At 47.7% G+C, this 12681-nt stretch overlaps 1 protein-coding gene across 1 annotated transcript; it reads right to left on the bottom strand.

Moving 5' to 3' along the window:
- Positions 1-225: 225 nt before the first annotated feature.
- On the bottom strand, positions 226-8200 carry LOC148222317 (axonemal central pair apparatus protein HYDIN-like). The gene is made up of 6 exons (XM_088172232.1): positions 8126-8200; positions 7864-7983; positions 6642-6776; positions 4638-4837; positions 1276-1400; positions 226-377 (listed from the first exon to the last, which is right to left on the bottom strand). Exons 1-6 carry the CDS (start codon positions 8198-8200, stop codon positions 226-228), a joined length of 807 nt encoding a protein of 268 aa, XP_088028358.1.
- Between the last annotated feature and the right edge of the window lie 4481 nt (positions 8201-12681).

The raw sequence follows: 12681 nt of genomic DNA, 5'->3' as shown, positions 1-12681 counted from the left end.
AGCAGAGCAAACAACAGGTTGCACTAGAAAGTGTCACAGCTTTTAGCTGTATTAGCAGTTCCATGGATCAGTGCATTTGTCACATCCTGACAGCTCTGTATGTACGGCGTGAGGATGTCCTGGGCACCTCCCTAAACACCTTATTTCTGAGTGTGTTTGTAGAGGTTTGGCCCCAAGCTGACAGTAGGTACAGTGAGATTGGTCAGATGTGCTCAGGTGACCCACTCAGATCACTGGGATTTCTGCATCAAAGTCCTTCAGGTGACGCTGAGGAGCCCTGTTCAGTCCTGCCTTGCCCAGGGTGTCCCTTGGGTACCCCACGAGACTCCTGTCTCTCCAGATCCCTTGGATCCTTTGTTGCTGACAAGCAAATATGCCTGGGGGCATGTGGGCAGAAAAAAGAGGCCCAGAGGAACAAGTGAAGTGACAGCCCACCGAAGGAGGGGACACGGGCAAGGAAACACAACCAGCCCGGCTCTGCAATGTGACAAACCACTTCAAAATGAACACCATGAAAATCATCATCATCTCCCTGTCCAGCCACATCAGTCTTGAAATACTTTATATTGTTCTGATCTCAAAACCTAAGCTGGAGCATTTAAAATGAAATAAAAAAGAGACAAAGGAAATATTAATAAGAACCGAGCAGCTTCTATATGAAGATTGAATGGGATTCCTCAGTCTAGAAATCAAATGGGAGATAGATCTGAGAGGTCCGCAACAGCATGAATGGCCTGGGAAATGGGGACGAGGAAAGATTTGTCCTGATTTGTCACCAAACAGGAACTTGAGGGCCTGAAAATGTTATTAGACAGAAACTAAATATATGTGTAGAGGGCAACATAGAAAAAGGGTCTGTGACAAGCCAATGGAGAAGCAGCATACGGGACAGAGGTGTGCAAGAAATACATTGCATTGGAGAGGGTCTGCTGGAGACCTCACACCTCACATACAGCACTGCTCAGCAATAAAATCAAACTTCTCCCAGGCATAGCCACACGATAGTAGAGAATCAGGGTTCCTCCTTCCTCCACTCAGCAACTGCCAGCAAAACAGGATTCCAAAAATCTTAGCCCTGTTAGAGGGGATCCACTTTATCAACCCCCTAAACACCAGTGAGTTCTTAGTTTTCTTTAGGGTAAAGCTGGAACAGGGGAGGGGATTGCTGGAAACATTGCTGGAAAGCTGGAACATCTAGAGGGAATTGAGGAAGATGTGACAACAGGGAGTGATGTGGAGAACTGTCCTGTGCCCTGTGCAGGGCCCAGCACTCACCTGTGTTGCAGCACACTGCCAGGGACGCGGAATGGTCACCAATAGTCAGCGGGTGAAATTCCACTGTCACCTGCATGGTGTCACCGGCGCCCAGAGTTCCCCTGGCTGGAACCACGGAGAAAGGACTGCAACACAAAGACAGGGATCAGGACTCAGGGGGACATCTGGGGATGGTACTCCTTCTGCAGTGCAGGTCACTTCAGCTCACTTGGGCAAGCGGGGAGCAAACAGATGACAGTCAACAGAAGACAGACAGAACAGATGGGATCAGAAACAGCTACTGACCCACTTGTGAGGAGATCCAGCCCTCAGAAGATCCTGTGGGATAAAACGACCTCATCTCCCCCATACTCTGTATCCAGCCCTCTGCAAGGAGACTCAAGGGTCTGACTGGCAGCAATCCCATCAGAGAATGGTTTGTGAAAAGCACAGAGAGCTATCTTTATGCACAACTCGACACTGACTGTCTCAGGAATTTCCCTTTTCTTCTGCCTATAAACCCCATCTCAAGAGATGCAAATGTTAGGGCACTACCTGTCCTGTGAGATTATAGCCTAGGAATCAGGCAGGGAAGGAACTTCTCCTTGAAGACCAAGGAATAATTACTGTTGAATTTACAGTGTGGGTCTTTGGTTTCATTTACCTTGAAAACATCCTGATTTAGCGTAAAAAGGGCAAATTTTATCAGCATTTCAATTAAAGCTGGTCTAAGAAAATGAGCAATCAAAACTCTGAAAGAGTGCAAATGCAAATAATACAGTGGCATGGGAACAACACCCAAAAGGAGGATGCCATTTACAGTCTGAAGGATCTCATCCCAGCTAAATGAAGCATCATTAGCAGGAGCACATCAAAGAAGCAGAACAGGAGGTTTCTGTGTATTTACCAGCAATGCAGTCTGGGACTCTGGGTTGCCATCCAGGCTGGTAACAGTTCGCTTGGCCCACCAGAGAAACTGTGCAATGTGTTGGAAATAATTATGTAAATGTGTTGGTGCACTTCGGATTTAGCAGGAGCAATTAGGATTGGTCACCAGGTAAAGAGCTCTTGAGCCTGACAAACACAAGACTCTGTGCTTTGATGCTCAGGGACAGCTCAGGTGAAATGTGCTTCTGCCCAGCAGCTGCTGGGTTTGGTGCTCTTCTACAGCCCCACTGAGGAAACAGAAGTTCCTGGCCTTGGTGATTTGCTGGTGATCAATCTGTCACTTAAGAGTGTGTTCTGGGAGTTTGGTGATGAATGCATCACATGCAAAAATAAAGAGAACATCTGGCAAGCTGAACTTTACTCATGCCAATAGTGACAGCTGATGAACTTGCTTCAGGTTCTGCTCATTAAGGACCTATGGCTGCAGTTATGGGCCTGACCTGTTCCCATTACCACTAGTGAGAACATTGCTATTGGCTGATGGAGAGGCCTTGGGCCAGCAATGTTTATGTGCTGGACGAGAGACTTTGGAGAGAGGGCAGGAAAGACAAAGCCCCAGCAGCCCCAGAGCCAGATTACTGTACATGCTCCTGCATTGCCCCCAGGGGTGATGCCAGGACTGCTGCAGGTCTCTGCTGGGGCTTGGTGTGGGCAAGGCACAGGATTTTTTTCTTATTCTTTTGCCAGAAATTTCACCAGAACAGACAAGCTGCCAGTTAAGGGAATCCCTGGTCACACTTTAGCACTACATGCCATGCCATGCCATGCCATGCCATGCCATGCCATGCCATGCCATGCCATGCCATGCCATGCCATGCCATGCCATGCCATGCCATGCCATGCCATGCCATGCCATGCCATCCCATCCCATCCCATCCCATCCCATCCCATCCCATCCCATTCCCACTCCTGTCCCATGTTACATACTCCTGCCCTTAAATGGCAGGATGGGAATAACAATCCTGGAGGTGACTTCAGGGGTTGTCTCAGAAAGAAAGTATCTTCTTACTTTCAAATTATCAGGAGAAGAGGATCCAGCCAAATTCAGGACTCAGTTGTCAGGACTGAAAAACTGAGTGCAAATCAGCCCCTGCAACTTCTACATCCCACCCCGGGCTGTACCCACCAGACTCCTCTATTACTGCTGTAGCAGCCATCTCTCACATAGACCTGTCTCCCCAAGACCCAAGCACACAAGCTCTACAGTTAAACTTCACTCCTCTGATTTTCAGCCGACATCACTAAGCTGTTCCCTGAGCCCACACATAGAAGGGCTGTGAAGGAGACATCCCTGACACTGTAATAACTAAATGAAAACCATTTGGTTGGGGCTGGCAGGCTAAATTTTGGCCTTTTATCTGTTAGTTGTGAGCTGTTCTTTAAGATAGTTCTCATCCTGTTAGATCTACCCTATGAATGAATCACTACTGCACCTGACAGTCAGAAAAGATAAGGTATGGAGATATGGAGGGAGTTTCAATAGGTTGAATGGGTTTTCTTCTCTTTTTAACTAGGACCATTTGCATGCTTGTTTTCTTGTATGGCATCTAAAGACAGGTCCAGATCTCCCAATGGCACCTTGCAATCCCCAGACACTGGTCTTGCTTTGAGCAGTATGTCTGCTCAGATGATTTCCAGAGGCTCCCCTCCAGACAAAGTTATTCTATACTTCTATCTTCTAAATCAGCCCAATTGCTTTTCACATATTCACTAAATGTCTCCTATTTCCTATACACCTGTGCATGTACCTATGGGCATGTGGTATATTGACAGGCATTAGAGGAGCTCGCCCTTTATGAAAGTTGCCAATGAAGAATTCAGGATCTCTTGGCAAACATTTAACACAAACCAAAATGAAAAAGCAGCAGAAACACAGGAACTTCGGAGTATTTAAAAAGAAATCTCAAAGAAAGGGGGAAAGACCTTATTCAGAGATTTAAATCATCCCTTTGAAATTTTCAACTGGCTTTCAAAGGTTTGTCATAGAACAGAAGAGGTGACTGATGCCCTCAGCTGACAAGGGAAATCAGATCAGCTTTAAGTACCAGGACCTGCACCGGCTGCCCAAACATAGCTCATGTTGGGCATGTGATGCAGGGACCACTGGAAAGCCACGTGCCTGTGGCCTCCCAGAGAATGGGTCTATTTGGCTGACAGTGGGGAGTAACCATTTCAGAAGCTGCTTGTGCCCAGGAAGGTGCAAGCCAGCTACTAACATGTTCCAGCAGCCTGCAGGAAATCTGGGACAGAGAAAGCTCAAAGGCTGCATCCTGCATAAAACACGGGAAGCAAGAGCAAATTGCCCCACATGTCCTGCCCATTTCCAGCCAGGGCTGCAGGGCAGCAGCTCCGATGCTCCGGTTCCTTTTGTTGCTCTTGACCAGCTCTGTTGTCTCCCAAAGGGGTTTTGCACAAGGACAGATGAGCTGCCTCACCTCTGGGTGCTCAGCTGGTAATCAGCTGCCAGGTTCCCGATGTTGTGAACCAGCAGAGTCTTCCGGGTGCTGTACTTGACTGGGCACTCCGAGAAGTCCAGCTGGTCAGGGAAGTCCAGGATAGCTCGGGCACCAATGGCCCGAATTGGCACAACTATCCGTTCCCTTGCAGTGAGGCAGACGAGCTCGTGGCAATAATTCTGCAGGAAAAGAAACTAGCTCAGCACAGGGCATTTAGTGCATCCCCATGGCAGAAAAAAACCCATTTCCTATAACCCTTCAAGGGCATCAATTCACCTATTCCACCCCAAAATGAAGACTAAGTTCTACTAATATGTCACATTTGAAAGGCACCAGTGCACTTTGCAAAACCTGTCTCGGTGGCATTAAGCTCTTGTGTCACTTGGGTCATACAAAGAACTGCCCTAGGCCACCACAATTTTTGCTCTAAATTTTAATGATGTTAAATAATTCCTAAGTCCCTTCTAAGGAACATGGAGCTAGGGAACACAGGACGTTCCTCTTTGGGCTTCTATTCCTGCTGTTTGAGAATAGGACAAAGTGTTAAACTGACTCTAAGCAGCAAAAGGAAGATGAGAAAACAGCTGCACCCAAAGCACCTCTGACCTGGTGTAAAAACATCACTTGGCTCAGAACTCCACTCTAACTTTGCCTCTCCAACCAAGTCAGGAGAAGAACAGTGCTAAGAGGTAGTGGGATGCTGTTGGAAAGAGCCTCTCTTTGTTTCCCTGCAAGGCTTCCTGCCTTCCATGATGCCAAGTCCTAAAGCCTTCTGCATGAAAAAGCCTCCAGATCACAGCACTGAGATCTGACTTGCCAGGGCCTCAGCACTGGTATTCAAACCTCCACATAAAAGCTCCTTTGGCACAGAATGGGTGCCAGTTGACAGAGGAACCACAGTGACAGACATGAACACAGAGCCACAGCAGTGTCACTGCCACAGGCTCTGGGCTCACAGGTCTGCCTGCAGGTTGTACCTGCCCTACACGAGCTCTTTCAAGCAGGTGGCCAAGTCCCCTGCAGCTCACCAACCTCCTGCTGGCTAAGGGCCCCTAGAGCTCAGTGTGCCTGTGCCAGGCTGGGCTCACGGGCACAGCACATCCTCTGCCCTGGCCTTGCAGCTGTGTCGTGGTCAGTTGGGCTCTGGGACAGCACAACTGCAAGGCTGGAGAACAGAGGCTGTGCAAAAGCACCGTCTTTGCTCCAGCCCAGGGTGAGGCAGGCAAGCAGTTGCCAGTCAGGAAGGAGGAAAGCTCTCTGACCTCTTTGTTCCTCTAGTGTTTTCCATAATAATTAAACCCTTTCCACTGTACCTAGAGATGGCCGAACATCCATCAACACCCCTTGTGGGACACATATTGAGAAAGTAAGAAAATTACAGCCTGAAAAATATTCCAGGCTGGAGCTTTTCAGCTCTGTTCTCAGCCAATGAGCTGGTCCAGCTCAAGGCTAGGGAGAATTTCTCCCAGGGTGATAATTTGGTCAAAATAAAAAGGAATTAAGAACAAGATAGAACAGCTGTTGGGGTACGTGACCAGGCCCTAAGCATGGGGTGTCTTCTCTCTGAACCAATCACCTTTTCTCTACTCTTGGGGTTGCGAGTCATGCTATAAAACCAAGTGTGTTTCTGAATAAACTTGTCTCTTTCTTCCTGTCATGACAGACCACCATGTAGCTGTGCATCTTATTTGCGCCGCACTTAAAGGGTTAAAACCCCTTTCCACGGCTACACACCCCTCTGTCATTTTCATACTGTTCCCCGTCCATCTTCCCTCGGGAATGCTGAGCAATGTGCAAGGAGAGGAGGCAGAGCCTGTCAGGCCTGCGTGCAGTGCCTGACACCACATGCCAAGGTGTGAGTGGCTGCAGGCTGCCTGCCCACAGCCTGGAGCCAAGCCCACAGCATGGAATGGGCCGTTGCCAGAGTGCAGGGAAAACAATGGCTTTGGAGATAATTCTGAGGTTTGGCTCCTCCAGTCTCACCTTCATCTCGTCGGGGGTGAAGCGGATGCGCAAAGGGGAAGATGTGCCTGGTGGCACGATGTGGAACACATCATTGGGGCACATCAGCTCAAAATGAGGTGATCTCTCCATGGAGACCTTCACCAGCCGAGGAAACTGCAGGAAAGACATGAAACAATGATCATGCAACTTGTGGAAACAGGACGAGAGGAGAAATGTCCATGCCCTGGTGACCCCTTTTCCAAAGCTGTGGCGGTAAAGGCACATAATTCACAGGGGTCAACTTGAATCCCTTCTGTCTGCGCCCAGCATTTTGGCCAGGGGTAGTAGGGCAATGCCAGGTGGGAAGGAAGGGCCAAGCAGGTCAGCATCAGCAGGATGGAGACAGAGCACCTGAACCAAGTCATCTGCATATTCAACAAGGCCAAAAAAACCCGCTGGCATGTGCCCGCACACAGCCATACAGTCGAGGAACACAACTGGTGACATTGTTCAAGTTTTTTGCTCTCAACCCTCTTGGGAAACTGCAAAACAATCACCATTTCTTCAAGTGAAGCTGAAAACCTCCAGGCGCACATGGCTTTGGATGTGCTGTGGTTCTCCAAAGGGAAAGCAGAGCACCACATTGCGTTTGGAAAACCTGAGCAGAGCCAGATGAAGCTTAGCAAGGACCTAAAGTGGCACCTAAAGGCCTCCTGCTGCTTCTGCTGCATCAATCTGATTCCAGGGCTGTTTCAGAACACTTTTCCTGCACTGCCAATGCCATTAATGATAAGTGATTGCAGCATCAAGTGGAGAAGACTCAGCCTCTGAGCCTTGACGGTGAGCTGCACAAAGAGAGCCAAACAGGCTGAAAGAGACAGAGATTCCTACCAGGAGCCAAGATTAGCCATGGAGACACAGGATGTGGTATACACTCAAGGCAAAGCATGAGAGCAGGTACGAGCTGTACAGCCCTCAACATTCCTATCAGTCCAGAGCTTTCATGAGAAGGAAACTCCTTTGGGATAGATACCATCAATGCATTGCCAAAATCAGGCGAGAATTCCCTGCACAGGAAGATTTCCACCATCTTGCAGGACAAAGGCGCTGAGACATTTTCTTCTGGATGTGCTGCAGCAGATAACTTGCTTTACTGTACACTACGTGTACTGTACACTACTGTACACTATGTGTACTCCACTATGTGTTCACCACTCTCCTCTCTCAGCACAGTCTTAAAGCTCCATGTCCCAGCACTTACCTTGTCCTTATTTACGAGAGACAATACCATTTCAGAGACCTCATGAGTGACGAAGTTCTCAAATACCAGCTCTGGTGGGGAAACCTGGAACAAGCTCTGTTTCTGGTGAACTGATGGCAACTGGAGAGGCAAGAGAGAGCAGGGAGAGGTTCAGCTGCTGGGAAGAAGGTTGATGAAGGAGACTTTTACACTGAGCCCCAGTGAAGTACAGATTCTGGGCGAGCACGTCTGCCCAGGCCACACTGGGGAAACAGTAGCTCACCCACCTCAGCTCTGAGCTGATCATGAGCTGCTGGGCCACACAGAGCAGGCTCAAGCCAAGCTGCTCTTTTGGCATGTATTTCTGCAGGTTTCCTCTCCAGAATGGCAGGCAACACTTACCTTAAGCACATCTCTGTGCCCACGGAGTCACAGAGCTCTGGGACACTGACTGAGCACTCATGGAGTAAGTAAAACCCATGAATTTACATTCAGACTCCATGGGAAACAATTTTGGGATGTCCCTTACTCTAAGAAACTGAGGCCCACATAACTACAGATATCTTTTTTGATCTAGAACTTAGACATCAGTAAAAAGAGAACAGTACCAGAGGAGGTGTGGGAGATGAGGTGATATTTTGCTGAAGCCAAATGTTACTAAGTGAAGGAGTGAAAGTTGTTGGTTCTATGTGTTTGGATTTGTTCTGGTTGTTTTGTTGCATGTTGCTGAGCTGGGAGAGGGATGGGGTTGAAGACCTGACTAAAAAGATGCAGGATGAGAGGGGAGGGGGCAGGAAAGTTGGCGGTCGGGAGAGAATTTGAGTTCCCGAGTACCCATCCAATAGCAAAGGGGACAGGGACCACTCTAGCCAGGTATAAAGGGGATAGAAAGATTGGAGGGTGTGTTTGTTTGTCTGGGGTGGGAGCAAGAGATGCCTGGCTCAGCTGAATCATTACTAATAAACAGTTTTCTTTTGCTTCGATGATTTTGTCCCCTATACTTGTATTTAAACGTTAGTGCGTTTCTAACAGAGTTAAAGGCAAACATAAAGTAACACAGAAGTTGGGAAAAAGACAAATGAGGTGAATGCTGAATGAGGATAAGGTTCAGTTCTTTTAGCAGCAACTTGAGTAAGAGTAGAGTTGGTATCTCCTTTTTCCATGAGCTTTAAATGGGTGCTTTCTTGTAACCTAGTATTGCTGTCTTATTTGATACGATTGTAGAGGCACGTGTGGAAGGACACAACAGCAAATGCTTCTGGAGCAGACATTGCTTTGAGAAAACTCCCCTGCTTTGTCTGCTTTCTCCAGCCACACTGCTGTCAGTCCAGAGACACAAGCAGGTCTCCTGTGTGACCTCACGGGAGACTCAGTCTGCTGAAGGGAGTGGCTGCAGCACGCTTGTCCCTTAGTTGTGACCCTCTCTGAGGTGTTCCTAAGGCCCCTCTCCAGGGCAATCCTTAACCAGTTTGTTACATGTCTCTTACTGCCAATTTCCTGCTCAACAGCCCACCTCGGTCACCTACCCATTTCGTCTGTGCTTTATACTGAGCCAGTCCTGCAAGAAAAGCAGCTTTAGACACACCTCTAAGTAGGCTCTGATCCAGATAAAGCACATCCATTCCCCTCTGCCCAGGGCAAATCCCCTGTACATCTGGCAGCCTGCAAAATCTAACATCCCATCAGAGTCCCTACACATTGTTCCAACCCAAGGCGTTAATGCAATTAGTTTTGTTAAATCTGAAGGAATTACTGCAGGTCCTCGGCCTTCAAAGGCCAATGCTGCCACTCTGGAGGGAATCCTATGACCCCAAGCTCTTGATGGTGACCACACCAAAGCAAGAGGTGGCTATTTCAGCAGGAGAATGGCAAATGGTAATTTTGTGCCTTTTGTGTCCCCAGCCTTCCCCCTGTTGTTTTAGCAATGGCAGCTACACTCCAACAAATCCCAGCAGCTTCAGCAGAGGTTATTTGTGTTGGCTTAGTGCAGATCAGGACTCCAAGTCCACCACCACCAGCAGTTTGCAATGACAACAGGACCTAGACACTGAGGTATTTTGCTGGAGGCAAGCCTGTCAAAAGCACACGCCCTCTTCAAACTTCACATCAAACAGAAAAGAAAAGAACAGGAAAAGGCTACCTTTTGACTAGTTCCACTCATGGGTAGAAATGGGCCAATTCTGGGCAGAAAACTCGCCCCATTGCTGGCCTTCTTCTTCACATTGAGAAACTTCTCCCTCAGGAATCTGGAGGGAAGCAGCTGAAAGGCAAAAAAACCCAGCTAGAGCCTCAGAGATGCGCTTGTTCAGAAAGGCTTTACTGGAACAAGTGGCACTGGTGAATAATTTGTGATCACATCGTCTAGGACAGTTCCAGAAGCCCTGGAAGTTACCTGCTGAAATACTTAGCATCAGTAAACTAATAATACAGGGTGCAACACACATACTCCAACCACATGGCTCTGTGCCATTAGCTTCTGCGTGATTTGATGTGACATATTTGGGGATTTCTGCTCTTTGGGCATTTGTTTCCTCTTTAGTTTCATTGGATTGAGGCAGTGACCTTTTCAGAGAGTGGGGAGGAGCTAGCTCTCAGAACTCCCCTAACTCCATCCCTGCACAACACTCAAAACTCACAGCGAGGAGAGAGCACTGCTGAGAGAGTCCAAGAGATGCATGAAAGCAAAGTTGGCCCAAGAGTGAGGTGCACAGGAAGGTGTCCAAGTTTTAGTTCTCTCTGTTAATTAGCATTTGTGTTCTCCTTCTTGGCTCACAGACCCCTCCACAGAAGAAACCAAAGGGATCTCCTTGACAGAGCCTCAGCAGTGGGGCATCTTCAGTCAAGTGAGCTGCAGCCAGCCAGGGAACCTTTGTGGCCCTGACTCCACTGCTGTCTGCAGGGCTGGATCTGTGCCCCACACAGGAGATGAGAGAGAGCAGCTGGTTTGGAACCTCTTCTAGCTGGGACCAGCCTTGTCTCTCAAGTCTTTGGGCAGAGTCTGAGCTTCCCCCCCACGTCACACGCCCAAGGGCAGGTTGGTCAGAGCAGCACAGGTGAGTGTCCAGCCTGACAGGAGGAGTTACTGTGACAAAGGGAAAGGGAGAGAAGCACATGCTGAGGGCTTCAGCTGTACATTGGTTTAACTTGGCTCCGGTGGCACAGCCAGGCAAGATGCTGGAGTGTCCCTGAAGCAGCACACGGTGTTTCCTACTGCACCAGGACAGCCCCCACCCACAGGAGAACGGCACAAAGAGGTGGGGAGGGGTCTGCAGCTTCACAGTGCTGCTGGACAACAGGCAGGGCAGGGAGAGGAGGGACACGAGGGGAGTTTCCAGCCTTAACACGGCCCCAGTGGGTACTTACAGTAATAGACTTCAGTCTTTCCCTGGACAAAAGACGAGGTGTTGATGACTTCTCCGGGAATGCAGAAGCCATTTTGGTGGGAGGATGTCATAGATGAGTGACAATTCCTCAACAAAACTGGAAAGAGCAACAATGGAACTCTGAAAATCCAGAACCCAGTTCATGGCAGGGATTCATTCAAGGGATATACTGGTGCTAAAAATTTTATATTTGAAAGTAGCTAAGTGCTTGTTTGGCGTAAGCAGCCAGTGTCCTAAGGCGTCTAGTTGGACTTTCTTTGAACTATATGGCTACGTTTTGCAATTCCAAGATGGATCATACTGAAACCCGGAGCTAAAAATCTGAACATTAATAATAGTTATGTGATAATTGATAAAAGATTCGTGTTAATCACAAAAGCATTGGGGTTTGTATAAACCAGAATACTAAGCTCTGAAGTGAAGCATAGACAGTAGATAAAGGAAATTATATGATAAAATCATTCTGTTTAAAATCACCTTGTTATGGTGTATTATGTTATTTTATGTTACATTTTATTATGTTATATTATGTTTTCCAAATAAGTTGTATCGGCTACCAGGTTGCAAATTCAGACTTCCCAATAGACCTTCCTACCTTTGTCTGATCTATACAGCCTATCTCAAAGACCAGACTTCCAGAACTTCTCTGGTGGTTATCTACAAAGACCAGATGGCTATCTGTGACTGATTATCATCCAAAAGCTTTGTGAATTTGTGTAAGGATGTTTATTCAACCACCACTGCTTATGACAACAAAAATCCAAAAATTACTGATTACAATGAGAAACCCCAGTATAAAAAGAGGCTGCAAACCAAGGTTCAGTGGAGCATGGAGTGGGCGGTGACCCCTCACGTTCCCCAGCGCTGCTTGCTCTTTCTATATCAAATAAAGCAATCTAAATTTTGCTGAATATCGAGACTTTTCTCTCTCATTTATAACAGAACAGACAAAGCTGTAGTTTAAATATTACTTTAAAATAGCTCAAGTCGACCTCCTCTTCTTTAGGCTAAACAACCTCTACTCTCTCAGCTGCTCCTCACAAGACTTGAGAGACTGGAATGTTACAGCTAATGGCTTAAATATTGTTAGAAAGGACTTTCTGCCCATTGTGAAAAAACTGTATAATGAAGCTGTGACCACCAAAGCCCACCCCTCCCTGAAAATGCCTCCTGACTGGAAGTTTGGACTGTGAGTTAAGCCACCTAAGGGAACTTGAGACAAGATAAAGGGGACTCCGTTGTCCTATTCTCTCAGGTCTGGGGAGAAGTAAACAAGGCTGAGGGAGAAAAATGTATCCACAACAAAGCCAAACCCAGCAGCTGTCCTGAAAATCAGCCCTGTCTGGGCTCAGGCTGAGCAAATCATAGGCACAGACTCATCTGCTGAGGCCAGCTTTGCACACAAACCTCCCATCAACAGAGGGAGAAGGAGGAAATTTTGGGGGTATGGCATAAC

This window comes from Sturnus vulgaris, chromosome 12 (genome assembly GCF_052056855.1).
Source record: "Sturnus vulgaris isolate bStuVul1 chromosome 12, bStuVul1.hap1, whole genome shotgun sequence".
In the NCBI taxonomy this organism is placed as follows: Eukaryota; Metazoa; Chordata; class Aves; order Passeriformes; family Sturnidae; genus Sturnus; species Sturnus vulgaris.
The sequence above is the reverse complement of the archived record's forward strand: the minus strand, read 5'-3'. Positions and strand labels throughout refer to the sequence as shown.